We start from the raw sequence: 14,233 nt of genomic DNA on the forward strand, positions 1-14,233 counted from the left end.
ATTATGAGAGTAAAATAAATGTTTGTTTTTACTCCTGGTGGGTCTGTCTTGCATATTAGAGTGTTATTACCTTATTAATACCAATTTAACCTTATCCAAAAAAAGTGTAAAAATGCAACAAAGGTAAGAGTCCCTTTAAATGACAATTAAACATATCTTTTCACAACAGCAATAAGACAAGGAATAGCAGTGGTGAAGGTTTTGGATGTAATAGAAAGAATAGTAAAGAATAATAACTAGAAAGTAAATGTCGTTGACACTAGGGCCAAAGACATGTTGCTCATCGACCCATTGAATTAGGCTTTTGTTCTTTGTGACCTCAGTGTAATAGATGACAAGGTATGTGTGTGTGTGTGTGTGTGTGTGTGTGTGTGTGTGTGTGTGTGTGTGTGTGTGTGTGTGTGTGTGTGTGTGTGTGTGTGTGCGTGTGTGTGTGTGTGTGTGTGTGTGTGTGTGTGTGTGTGTGTGTGTGTGTGTGTGTGTGTGTGTCCAACCGTGTGTCTATCATGAAATGTTGGTAGTAGGCCTATATGAAAATGAACACCGCTACCTGCCAAGAAAGGTTTAGCGCCATCCGGTGGAAAAGAGTAGCAGGTAGTCCTTTAAACTGGTAGGGTAAAGCCTTGTGAGACTATCCTGATATTTTTTTATGGTTTTTTATACCTTTTATGTTCCGTCTGTGGCATGTGTTCTTTGTAACTTACAACTCAGCATTTTGATCCAGATTGAGGGGGTATGGTTCTGATCAAATGCAATTCTGATTGATTCAACTTAGTAAAAGGATATTTCCTTGCAAAGAAACGAGAAATACAGTCAGACATTTTTTATTTACTAGATTCCAATAACCTTTTTTGGTGCCTTGATCACCAAGTAGTATGGAGAGCATGATGATATCAACGAAATAATAGAATCATTATAAATGAAACCAGGAAATAGAAGCATAAATAAAAGCAGCACATTTATTTTGTCCAGGTTTTACACTCATTGAACAGGAAAACCTATAACCTTGTGACATTGTCCACAATAATTATAAGCATGAAACTCCATTTTCACCTTTCTCTGCTTTAACCAAGCCAGAGCAAATGGCTTGGACGCTCTTTTGACAACTTTGTACCCTTATTTGATATTTATTATGTGATATCCTTGTCACGGGGTTACACAGTCTGTAGTTTAATTATATCTGATAATAATAACAGTGTGCTACTGCAGATTGCATCAATTACTTTCATAAAAGTGCTTCTGCATCCTCCTTTAAACTCCCGGTCAACTTTAACAACCTTACATTTTATGTTGTCAATATGTTGAGGGCCAAATCACATATTCAAATTAAATGACAAATGATCAGGACGTGCAGACTAGTTGTTGTAATAGTCCAGCCCTGGGGATTCAGGTTCACTGTCCTCATCATCAGAACCTTTGCCCCCATAGTTGTTCCCCAGCTCCATACTCCCCCTGGTGGCCTCGGCCTGTTGGTGACACAGACTCCTGAGCTCTGGATGGTGCTCTACCTACACGACTGTCGCACACACACACACACACACACACACACACACACACACACACACACACACACACACACACACACACACACACACACACACACACACACACACACACACACACACACACACACACACACACACACAACTAATGCAGAAATATTGCCAAATATAAAGGACCAACACAGCATAAGTACTGACCTCTGAGCTGGTCCTCTATCTGGTTTCTGAGTGCAGTCAGAGAGGTGAACCCACTGCAGCTGGCGTGTTGGGGCTTCCACATGTTTCTCCCAGGGCTGCTTCCACATATGCCACACCGCTCAAAAGCCCGCTCAAAAGCCCCAGCAAAAGCCACCCAGAGGCCGCCCTCTGGCACACCAGGGCTGCACCGTAAGCCCACTGTGATGACAAGAATACGACAAGTTCAAGTTCAATCATTTCCTATGTTTAATATTTTATTTCTATTTTTTACTATATTGCATACTGACTCTACTTCCTGTTGAAGAGGAGGAAGTCGACAATAAAGCTGTTAGATGTAACTTATTTAAAAAAAAAGAAGAAAAAAAACAGGTCATAACAGTACACTTCCAAAAAGTTTCGCAAGAGGGCGCAAACCATTTACATTATTGATAGGGGCTGCAACCACCACGAAGCTATCCCATTAGGTTTCACCAGAGGCCAGGCACTATGCAAATACCAAACATTTCATCGTTGCCGCTTTGAAACTGATCCACACTGTAGTTACTTACAAATACAAATGTAGCCTATAGCACACTTTGGGGCCAGTAGCCTTAAGCTCTGGCCTATAACAGTCTGGAGTAATCTATATACAGAATTGAATAAACTGAAGATTTATATATCTTCTCTCTATGTGTCATGCGTCTAGTTGAGGAAGGATAGAACTCCTCACCATACACAACGTTTGAGACTGGTACTGTGTGACACCGGACAGACACACTTCACAGCTTCACCAGCGTGGTGGCTAACGCATTGTGCAACATTTATTTTCATTGTTGTCTGGCAATAATACGCAGCGATGTTCTTCTGAGGGGGACCTGAGAGCATAGGTCATGTGTACATTATATAATGTATGTAATAATATATCATATAATAACACGATAACACTGCAATATTTAGAGCTTGTAGAATATTTCAAGGTTATCATACAATAACTCAAAAACCCTGCAATATTTAGAGTTTGTAGATGATTTCAAGGATTGTGTTTTGTTTAGCCCTTAGTGGAAAAGTCTGCTGTTGTGTGTTGGTTAAGCATCCTCTTAATGACATCAAACACATCATGTCCGTTCATGCAAGCTTTGGCTTCAAGTATCTGGGGGTGCCCATACCAGGTCATAAGGGGAAATTTGTTCAAAAAGACCAGTAAAATGCAAATGCCTTTGTAACTGCGAATCTTTGGGTGTGAAACAAAAATTGTTGAGTAATCCTTACTTTCTAGTAGAATCCCCCCTGAGACGATGCACACCTGGGCAGGTAACCTGTCCTGGCTCCCATGATGCTCTTGCAGGCACATGATCTGAGCATGCTCATTGAGAGGCAGGGGAGAGGCAAGCTGGAGCAGAGCAGCATTACAGCCCCAAGAGGAGGCATTGTATCTTGGGTCAGTTGGGTGTAGAATCACCACCCTGGCAACCAGGCTTCCCTGAGGGCATTACACAATAGAAAAACAGCCCATAGATATATCTTTCCGCATTTAACAGGCAAATGAGCATGTATTAACATGCTCATGCATGCAGAGAGCAAGTGAAAACAGACAGACAACTGTTGTTGTTAGGCTTGGTCGTGCATGCGGGCAGACACGCGTACCTGCTTTTGGGCTCCGGTGGTTTCCATGGCCAGCTTAGCCACGGATTCTGTGTCTCTAGAGTGTGTTAGAGATACAGCTACATGAATGTCTGGTAAAAGCTCTCTCTGGGCAATGTGATGTGGTCATATACTGAGGGAATGGCAACTTCCAAAGCTAACACAACGATGTGTGTGTAGAAAAGAAGAGCACCCAAAAGAATGGGTTACTTAAACAATGATTGAGAGAACCTTGAGGGAAAATAAAGGTTAAGAATGTGGAGCTAAAGGACAAACATCACGAACAATCATATGGAACGGAATGTGGACGATACTCAAACAAGTTGAATTTAGTATTTATTATCTAACATGATATCTTAAAAAAGGCTCAACACACTTTTCATTTGCTAGAATACATGATTTTGGCCTATCCCATTATCAGATATACAAATAGACCCTTTTCACAGAGGCATGAACACAGAGATGCCAATCATCATAGTCTTTGTTGGATCATTCGGATGTGTACCATGGCAACTGGAGTTAATTACCGAAACCTTTGTTGTTGCCCCCTAGTGTGTAAACCTCCTTAAAGGCTTAGGTTTTAATGATTACAGGGAATACCTCATCTGAAGAGATCACAGATAAATGCAAGTTTCTTACTTGTGTTTGCATGCCTGTACATGTAGTGTGTGTGTGTGTGTGTGTGTGTGTGTGTGTGTGTGTGTGTGTGTGTGTGTGTGTGTGTGTGTGTGTGTGTGTGTGTGTGTGTGTGTGTGTGTGTGTGTGTGTGTGTGAGTGTGTGTGTGTGTGTGTGTGTGTGTGTATTAAGAGCTTGGGATGTAAGGGTTACTGACAAGCCAGCGGTCCAGCGACCAGTGCAGATTAGCTCAGTATTCAGGAGAAGGTGCACTATCCAGGGCAGAGCTCTATCCTCAGACGCCTCTTTCCCAACCATGGCTGTTAGGAGGTGTATTGCATTACCAGGCTCTGTCATGGATACTAATAAACAGAGCATGCACACACACACACTCACAAATGCCCCCCCCCCCCCCCCCCCCCCCCCCCCTCCACACACCAACACACATACATACAGAATCACTGCCCCACACACGCAAAGTTGAACAATAGTTCCAGACCAGTTCCTGATTGAGTAACAACCCTCAGAGAACCAGCTGTCTGTTTGACTCCGCAGCATAGAGTCCAGAGGCTAGTCATCTAGGCTTAAGACGCTTTTTCTTCTGGTTTTTGTGTGTGTCACTGTGTGTTTTGTGTTTGTGCAAGTGTGTGTTTGTGTGTGTGCGTAAGGAATTCGACCAGAAGTTAGAATGGAGAATAGATTACCATTTGGGACCAGTGCATAGAGACTGACTGCTGTCTGTATACTCCTAACAGGCTTCAGTTTCCTCGGTTGTAAAGGTCAGTGTCAAATTTCCCAATGACACACTAATAGGTCTCTGGTATATGTTACTTTGAACGGTTAAAATAAAGCACTGATACACACACAGCGCTAACAATAATACGAAAGAAAAATAGAGATTTAAAAGCGAGGAAAGAGACAAAAAGAAAACTAGTTTGAGGTTAATGGTTTCCAAAAAAGAGTTACGAATATTCTATGACCTAATAATCACTGAGTGGAAGACGGGTAATTCAACGTCTGCAGGACACAGACATGCGTAGTATCCATGTGTTCCAATGACAAAAGCAGCCACTCGTATACATTTTATGGATGCGGGACAGGCAAGAAGCACACACACACACACACGTCCAAACAGGACTGGGGCGAACCAGAACTTGCCGCTAGGCAAACGAGCGTCATGCAGGAATGCAGCTCATCGGCAAGTGGATTTTTTCCAGCGGGGGCCTCTGACACTCTGAAAAGTCTGTGTGCGAATTGCATTGTTTAGTTTGGGATGAGGATGCGCAGGCCAGATGCTGAATAGCAGCCAACTAACTGTATACTGCCTGAGGGGCAGTTTATGGGCTGATATTTTGGCAGTGATTCAGCAATGTGCTGGTGACTCAGTGTGATTCACCGGTTCAGGGGGGAAATAAGCGGTTCCCTGGTTGTTATGGTGCTAATGGCCCTGGGGTGGGTTTTTTTCCGAAAAGGAAAAGGGACGTTCAAGAAGAGAAGGGAGTATGTAAGCGTATGTAAGTTAGGAAATGAGCTGTGGAGCCAGTTTAAAAAAAAGAAAAAGGAAGGATTCAAAACCACCAGCCATAGGTTTGTGTGCTCCGGGAACTAGCTGACAAATCATCCCGGTTGTCCATCTGTCCACCGATCACGGGGCCTGTCTGTACGTCCGTCTGAAGGCCTGTCTGTTTGTCCATCTGATGGTCTGTCTGTGAGTCCGTCTGTTGGCCTGTCCGTATTTCCGTCTGAAGGCCTGTCTTCACATCTGTTTGCCTGTCTGTGTGTCTGTCTGGTTGGGTTGCCATGCCGCTGTATCTGACCGCTCCTCGTTGTGCAGGTCTGCAGACAAACAGAGCAGTAAGGTTTTCAAGGCCTGATGACACTGATTGGCCAACAGAAAGCTCCCAGATTGGACAGGGGGTTGGAAGATAGTGGAGGAACAGCCAATGGTGTGAGACCTACAGAGAACGAGAGCGGAGACACAGGAAAACAACCACACACGTAACACGTACACACACACAATTGTACAGTTTCTCTTTTTCTCATGGGTATTTTGGTAAATATATCTCTCATGCACACACACACACACACACACACACAAAAAACAAACTTGAATTCCTTCACCTGCAAGGTGGATGAAGGCCAGCGATGCCCTGAAGCCTCTGTGTGTCAGTGTGGCGTCAGTGGTGAGCTGGAGCACCATGACCCGGTCGTAGGACAGCACGGAGGGAGGGACCCGAGGGCCACACAGCACCGCTGCAGAACAAACACTCTACTGCTTATCCAGTGTGTTGTATCAAGGCATTGAGTCTGCTAGGACACACTGAGAGAGCGCAAGATATCATCGCGGGATGTTAAAGGTGACAGATTACACCACCAGCTGTGAGACGTATTTTTTTATTTTTTTTTGCCTCTTCTGACATCACTAGTGGCCGTGTCTACCTAGATGTTTAATGGATAGATCAGTCTACCAGCCTACCTAGTGGAGGGTAGCAAACGTTGCTCATCTATCCGTCATACATCTAGGTGGACACACCCACCTATGCTGTCAGAAGTGGCAGATTTTCAAAACGCCCGGTCAGACCTGGTGGTATAATATGTCACCTTTAACGGATAATACTGAGATATTAGTCGTCGTATTCACTCATATTTTCCAGGTCGATTGGTTTGAACATGTTTCTCATTGGTCCACACCTTTCAATGCGATGAGGTATTCAATTGTAGTGATGTAACCTATAGCAACACATTGATCTCACCGAGTCGATCCACACCTGCTACGTCTCCCAGGACAACGAGGGAATCGTAGAGACAGCCATCTGACTCCTCCAGGTCAAAGTCAGTAAAGTCCAGCTGGGAAGGCCAAATAAACCAATGATCTCCAGGCCTTTCAGCACCACAACCCTACAGGAAACTCTTAATCTTTGTTTCCAACTTCTTTGTAATGCCCGGCAATGCAATATCAGATAATATAGTGATTGAGTCAACATTTTCCTCTTGACCCTGCAATTTTCAAGGAAAGTCCATGTTCAACTTCATAAATATCCCCCTCTGGGATTAATATAGTTGCACTTAATATTTTAAAGATAGCCATAGTGATAAGAGCTTACAGCATGTGTGCGTGTGCGTGTGAGTCACCTTGACAACATGACCCTGTGGAGCATAGATGACCCAGGTGAAGGTGAAGTTGTTACTGTAGTCATCTGGATAATTGGGGCTTTGCACAATACTCTGGTCGTCGACAACAACCACCATACCATACGCTGCATGCACAAAATAGCACAGTGATATACGTGGTTATTGTGTATGGGAACACCCAAATCCTTCATGAATCAATAATATGGGAACTCACTCACTGCTGGAAAACTCCTCAGAAAGAAGGGAATGAGAAAGAGAAATTGAGAGAGAGAGATAGAGAGAAAAAGAAAGAGAGAGGGCCTTACATTTGAAAACAGGTGGAAGGTGTCCCATCACAGCACGGTGGTGGATGACAAATCCACTTCCTGTTTTGCTAACGTCAGAGGAGAAGGAGAGTGTTGCACTCTGGGAGTTATTCAAAAGCACTGGGCCGAGTGGGACGCGTCCACAGTATATCCCTGGTGGGAAGTACAGTTCCCCAGAGAGAAGAACAGGAACCCAGGGGGGGAAGGACAATAAGAGATGCAGAGGGGAACAACATGTTATACTGATTATAGTTCAGAATTGTATATTTAAGCAATAGATCACGACAGGCTGTGGTATGTGCTCATTATACCACTGTTAAGGGGCGTTGTCCGGCCCCGACGCACAGCGGAGGGCCGGCGACCCCCTTCACAGTGGTATAATGAGCACATACCACTGACTGAAGTGATCTATTGCTTTTATACAACGGTTACTATTATGGCAAAACGAAAGTCATAGACACACTACATAAAAAAAAAAATAAAAAAAAAAGTCAAAGTAGCTGTTTTATTAAAGAATACAAAAAAGTAGTTCCTCCTGGCTGCCTTCAAAATGCACGACGGTCGCTATGCAACACACTTTAGCGTCCCTCCGAGAGAAGGCTCGGCTAGAGCGGTTCGCCGGCTATTTATCCTATGGAGCAGTTCACTCACCGTGTGCCTAAGCTTTCGTTAGTCTCTCTATCGCCTTGCTCACTCCCGGAGTAACAACATTTACGCCCTCTCCATCATCGAACATATGTTTTACTTTGTAACTGTTTCTACTTCCAGGCGCGGAGTGATATGCAAACTTTCACAAAATGCTATATATATATATATATATATATATATATATATACATATATATTTATATAAATATGTGCTCCTGTGCATGTGTAACCTCACCAACAGGCCCGTGGGTACCCACAGCCACAGTGAGTCGGTCAAAGAGACAACGGGAGTCATTCTCTAGGTCAAGATGGTGGAACTCCAACAGAATGCTGTAGCCTGGTGGAGCATGGATGGTCCACGTGCAAAACCTGAGAGAGAGAGAGAGAGAGAGAGAGAGAGAGAGAGAGAGAGAGAGAGAGAGAGAGAGAGAGAGAGAGAGATTATCTCAGCTAGTTTAATACTATTGAATTATCTATGAGCAGTTTACTTCATAGTCATGGCCTACTTGAGTCGCTCTTGATATAACGGCTGACTTCAAGACAAAACAGGCCATAATACTCCCACAGCTCCACCCTTCGTGTTGGCAACAGGAGGGCACAGAAGCACTGGCATTTCCTGTTGGTCAGGTTTCATCTAAAAAGTAGCAGCTTTGTAACTTTACAGTGTTAAATGAGCATAGCTCATAATGTTTGTCTTCCTCAGTGACACTCAGGCCCTGAGGTGTGTAACTCTCTTGGTGATTCTATGCTGAGTTTGTTCTAACGTTAGGGTTAGGCTGGGACCCACTCGTTGTTGCTATAGTGATGACAAGGAAGGGCAGGGTTTCTGATGATCCCTAAACTGTCAGCTACAGGCCCGTCTCTCACCCCACAGCTATGGAGGCCTGGAACACACACACACACGCACGCACGCACGCACACACACACACACACACACACACACACACACACACACACACACACACACACACACACACACACACACACACACACACACACACACACACACACACACACACACACACACACACACAATATATAAACAAATGGTTTTGGCCCTTTCCACAATGTTTGCACAACATTGTACTTTCTGAATGAATAAAAGAACAAACTCTTACTTGACTTGTATGACCAACAGCTAATACAGTTGATAAATTTTTAAAAAACATTGAACCAGTAGGACTTTTTGTGCTTTTCCCATACAAACACAGTCACTACACCTTGCTCAGACTAACACTGCACAGGCTCCTCCTACTGCATTGGGAACAGGGTTTGGCTAAACGGGGTGAAGGTTGTTCCTGCGCCTGTCCCCTGGAGACCCCTAACAGAGCAGCCCCCCGCCACCCGTCACCTGCCTGCTCTCAGCGTGCGGCGGATCCAGGGCAGCAGCAGCCTGACGTCAGTGAACACGCCGGGGGAGCCCCGGTGCGCGGGCGGCCGGCTCCGGTTGCTTCCCCAGCTCCGTCCGCAGCCCTTCCCCCAGGAGGCCACGCCCACGGCTGCCCAGCGGCCGCCGCCCTGCACACGGCATCCCAAGGGGCCTCCGGAGTCCCCCTGGGGCCAGGAGGGAGAACCATGGATGACCATGTCTTTTTCAATCAACCAGTCAATCTATCAGTAATTAATAAGGAACAATGGCCCTTAATTATACAAAAAAATATCCATTTGTCTAACCCTCACGAGGTGTTGTTTTGTTAGACTACCTGACATGCATCCTTCCCTCCTCTTTCAGGCCCAGCACAGAGTACGGTGAAGGCGGGCTGAGGCTGGCCTGCTGCCTGGTACTGCAAGGAGGTCCTGACCGTGTCCAGGACATGCTTACACCTGGCCTGATCCACCAGGTCCAACCGGACCTCTCTCAGAACCGCAGCCACGCGTCCCCCTGTCACCGTGCAAGGAATGATAAGTTACTAATGTAAAGGGGACTAAAGAATAGAGTGGGAAAATCAAATCAAGTGATCAGGTAATTTTGGTATCAGGCGATTCTTTTGAGACCTCTTACTTTCTCTCACCCTGCCCCAACCAGCCATCATGCAGCTGGCTGGAGATGTGAAGCTCTCCTCGGGTAAAGGCAAACAGATTGGCTGGACATGGGCTCCTAAAAAAATTAAAATCAATGGTTTACAAAGTGCTTTGACAGAATACATTTAGGAAGACATTTAGAAAGAGAATAGAAAGAATAAAAAGACGGCATAATTTAAAAGTTACTGATTCTGCAAGCTTTATCTCCGCAGGCAGGTCGTTCCAAAGCCGAGGCGCCCTGGTGAAAAAGGCCGATCACCTGTAGTCTTGAGCCTCATCCCTGGAACAGTAAGGAGGGCCTCACCCGCGGACCTAAGGCTATGAGAGGCTCGTACGGGGTCTGCATGTCTGTTATGTACTCAGGGGCTAAACCTTGACAAGCCTTAAAAGTGATCAATAAAATCTTAAAATCGATTCTAAAACAGACAGAGAGCCAGTGCAAAGAAGCTAAGACACGAATGATGTGATGTCATCTGTTAAAACCAGTGAGAAGCCTAGCTGCTGAATTTTGAACTAACAGGAGGCGGGAGAGTGATTTTTGGTTGATGCCGTTTACAATGCAGTAATCTAGATGCGAGAATATGACGGCATGTGATAAAAAAATATATATTTTAGAAATGGTTCTGATGTGGAGAAAACAGGACTGTACAACTCTGTACAAGTCTGAATCTAAAATGACACCTATGTTTCTGGCAGTGGGCTTGATATTGCTGGATAATGGGCCGAGACTGATGGGACTGGTGATGGTGGTCGGTGGGTTGAACAGTATTATTTCAGATTTGGAGTTGAAAAGTTGGAGGAAGTTATGGGCCATCCAGCGGTTCTCGTCTTCTAGGCAGTCTAAAACAGCAGCTAGGCTTCTCGGATCGTTGGGTCACAGCGGGAGGTATATCTTTGTGTCGTCAGCATAGCAGTGAAAAGAAACATTTGTGCCGCTGGATAAGTTGGCCGAGAGGGAGCATATATATTGAAATAAAATAGGACCTAAAATGGAACCCTGCGGTACACCATAGGCTAGTTGGGTTGTAGAGGAAGAGTGGCTGCCGATGGTGACCGCACAGGTTCTGTTAGAAAGATAAGAATTCAACCAACCAAACGACATGACTAGCAATAACCAACACAGTGGATTAATTTAAAAGGACAAGATATCCAAGTAATAGTGAAGGAATTTCATCCACAACAAGGATTTATAACTATATTTTTATCACAGATAAATTAAATATTATATTATATGTTAGACATTTTATTTTATTAATGAACCTGCTAGACTGTATACCGAAAAAGAGTAATATCAGAGCCTGTCTACTCAGACATTCTCTGGTAACATGTACTGTGTGTGGCACAGAGGAAGAGGAACGTGCCCAGCTGAATGTGGCCCTCTAGCTCCACCAGGGCGATGTCGTAGCTCATGGGGGCGGCGTGGTGGAACCTCTCGTGGACGGATATGTTCTTGATGAGGAAGGCCTGCTCCTCTTCATCACGTGATCCTTGATCATACTCTCCCACCACGGCTGTGATGCCAGCGAGGGTGTTTCTTTATCAGCGTGCAGAGAGGGAGAGGAAGAGAGAGAGAGAGAGATTCCATGTAACACAAGTCTCAGTTCTTGACATAGGATGAGTTTATGAATACATTGACATTGAACTCTGATCAGGTTGAAATGAGATGAGGAGAGAGTGCATCCAGGCGTGGATCAGGTGAGGTGTACCTGGAGGTGGAGGTGAAGCAGTGGGCCGCGGTCATCAGCCAACTGTCTGTAAGGACGGCCGCACCACAGAAATGAGATCCTTTCATCTTCAGCGAGACCTGAGGGATGACCAGCACACAATTCCTCAATGTCATGGGAGTGAGGCGATTGGTTGATATTCTATGGAAATATTCTTCAGCCTCCTCTCGTTTGTTCTTCTGTTAAATTATTTATATATTTTATATTGATAAAGAAATGTAATTTTAAGGATCAGTATCTCTGTGGCCTAACAATTACCTGATTAGAACATGTCCGTACGTTATAAAATGCACGTACTGCATACAGAACAGTATGGTCACAGTATATGGTAGTAGTGCATTTAACACCATTATACTTGTTCAATATGCTACACAATGAAACAAAGGACCAGATGTAGTTGACAATAAACGCAGCTCGAGGAAAAGGGAGAAGCTCAGAAGCGAGGTTGACTCACCAGCCAGGGATGTGATCCGTAGCGGGCCTCTGTCCCACCGACAACCCTCAGGGCCTGGTCCATGGGGCTCCGGCCCTCAGGAGCCCCACATTTAAGAGCTGGGTAGGAGCCTGCTAGTTAACGGAGCTTCATCGGTACACCTCAGCGAGCATTATGTAGACACAGATACAACATCCGTCCCTGTCATTTTATTTTTATTTCACACACACACACACACACACACACACACACACACACACACACACACACACACACACACACACACACACACACACACACACACACACACACACACACACACACACACACACACACACACACACACACACACACACACGAGTTGTATCCATTGAATGATATACCTGTATTTGTAGGATATTCTTCGCCCATGTCCAGGCAGAAACAGAGGGATATCAGAGCACTGTAGACCTTCATAGCAGACGCGTGCATTGTTGCTACTAGGCCAGAGCAGGAGGATGTGTGAGCGAATGCAGTGGGAGAATGAGGATGCCTCTTTAACAAGCCAGTGAAACTGAATGATGGGGAGTGTGGAATGTGGGCAGAGATCTTATTAGTGTCAAAACAACATATTATCCCAACGTTTTACCCACATTTACTGATGGTCCATGAAAAACACACAAATTCCTCCTCAATATGTTTACTATGTCCTTATCTGATTTAATTACATTTGGGACATGAAGATAACAAGGGCAAATGCAAAGACCCATGTTGCCAACAAACAGTAAAATATTGAGGGAGGAAAACAGGAAGTAGAGTATAACACCTAAGCAAAAGGCTGTAAACTATACGGGAACAATGCCAGTTCCTGTGTTCCACACTGTTATTTCCCAAAATCAGACAAGCAGAAAACACAGCGACCTACCTTCAGTTGTGTTTGATGAACAGTGGGAGCATTAGTGTGAGTGAGAACTGCACATTTAGCCTTGATGGATATTCTAAAATAGTTTGATATGAAACAAAGTAACTGAGTGGCCCTTGAGTTCAACAGTTAAACTGGTGTAACCTTGTGTTCTGTGAGCTACTTTACGCTGTAAATGAACAACACATCACTCCTCTAACATTAGTGGAGGTGTGAGTACGGATGTCGGAGATATATCAGTCCAAAGTCAGTGTTCAACAGACTTCCCACTTGAAGTCAAAGGGTTTTATTTTATTCGGGAAAGTTTGATTGTCAAATAGAAAACACACACACACACACACACACACACACACACACACACACACACACACACACACACACACACACACACACACACACACACAGTGTGTAGTCTGTTATCTGCTCAAATGTTGGCCATATATGTGTTAGATTTCAGCTTATTTCTAAACTGTTCGGACAGACTCTGCGTTGTGTATTTTCATTCGTAGTAGTAATTCTTGAAGTCGAAATCAAAGCAGCTTGACAGGTTGGATTAGAGGGTTGAATAGATGGTTTATTCCAGGATGTAATACAGCGAGATACAGACTTAGGTTGAATAATCTATAGTGGACCCGGTGGTCGATGACTTGTTCCTTGGCTGTCGAACCCTCTTCTCGTCGAACCAAAGAGTTGGGGCGAGTATAATACATAAAGGGGATAGATGAATAACACGTAAACAGACGCACTCTCAGCCTTGATAAGGTATTTGGCCCTGGCTATGTCCCGGAGGACCAGGTTCAACCCTGAGACATAACAATGGCAGAATGTTGGGGATAACACCTTGTATCAGTATGAGAGGCCCTGGCCTGTTCCTAGACTAGAAATGTGAACAATAAGAGAGACACTAAAATACACCAACATTCTACATATGTCAGAGCATTAGCCCAGTCTTCAGTCTTTCTTTCTAAAAAGTATTCTCATAATTCACACAGCAGGTGAGATAGATCACCCAACACCATACCCAGAAGAACAAAACCTGATACTCCCCAATGTAAACATCTGTGGGCATCATTAACAGAAGCAATCCAGCAATTAAGCTTAAGGGACTTCTGGGAGATTACGTGTTGTCTAAC

At 44.5% G+C, this 14,233-nt stretch overlaps 1 protein-coding gene across 1 annotated transcript; it reads right to left on the minus strand.

The window, feature by feature from the left end:
- Positions 1-686: 686 nt before the first annotated feature.
- LOC130389167 (ovochymase-2) lies at positions 687-13,114 on the minus strand. Its single transcript, XM_056598843.1, has 19 exons — positions 13,104-13,114; positions 12,583-12,752; positions 12,221-12,330; positions 11,749-11,846; positions 11,404-11,576; positions 10,023-10,118; positions 9,724-9,902; positions 9,376-9,574; positions 8,808-8,904; positions 8,256-8,389; positions 7,374-7,526; positions 7,069-7,193; positions 6,690-6,783; positions 6,058-6,189; positions 5,696-5,772; positions 3,324-3,443; positions 2,949-3,159; positions 1,701-1,898; positions 687-1,466 (listed from the first exon to the last, which is right to left on the minus strand). Exons 2-19 carry the CDS (start codon positions 12,668-12,670, stop codon positions 1,408-1,410), a joined length of 2,343 nt encoding a protein of 780 aa, XP_056454818.1. The 5' UTR covers positions 12,671-12,752; positions 13,104-13,114; the 3' UTR covers positions 687-1,407.
- Positions 13,115-14,233: the final 1,119 nt, after the last annotated feature.

Source organism: Gadus chalcogrammus, chromosome 9 (assembly GCF_026213295.1).
Source record: "Gadus chalcogrammus isolate NIFS_2021 chromosome 9, NIFS_Gcha_1.0, whole genome shotgun sequence".
NCBI lineage: Eukaryota > Metazoa > Chordata > Actinopteri > Gadiformes > Gadidae > Gadus > Gadus chalcogrammus.

Excerpts from the sequence above, each read along its gene's own strand:
- LOC130389167 (XM_056598843.1), bottom strand. The coding sequence starts at position 12,670 with ATGCACGCGTCTGCTATGAAGGTCTACAGTGCTCTGATATCCCTCTGT. Across the intron at positions 11,847-12,220 it reads ACGGATCACATCCCTGGCTG|GTCTCGCTGAAGATGAAAGG; the intron begins GTGAGTCAACCT and ends GTCATCCCTCAG. Across the intron at positions 8,905-9,375 it reads CCGCCGCACGCTGAGAGCAG|GCCTCCATAGCTGTGGGGTG; the intron begins GCAGGTGACGGG and ends TGTGTGTTCCAG.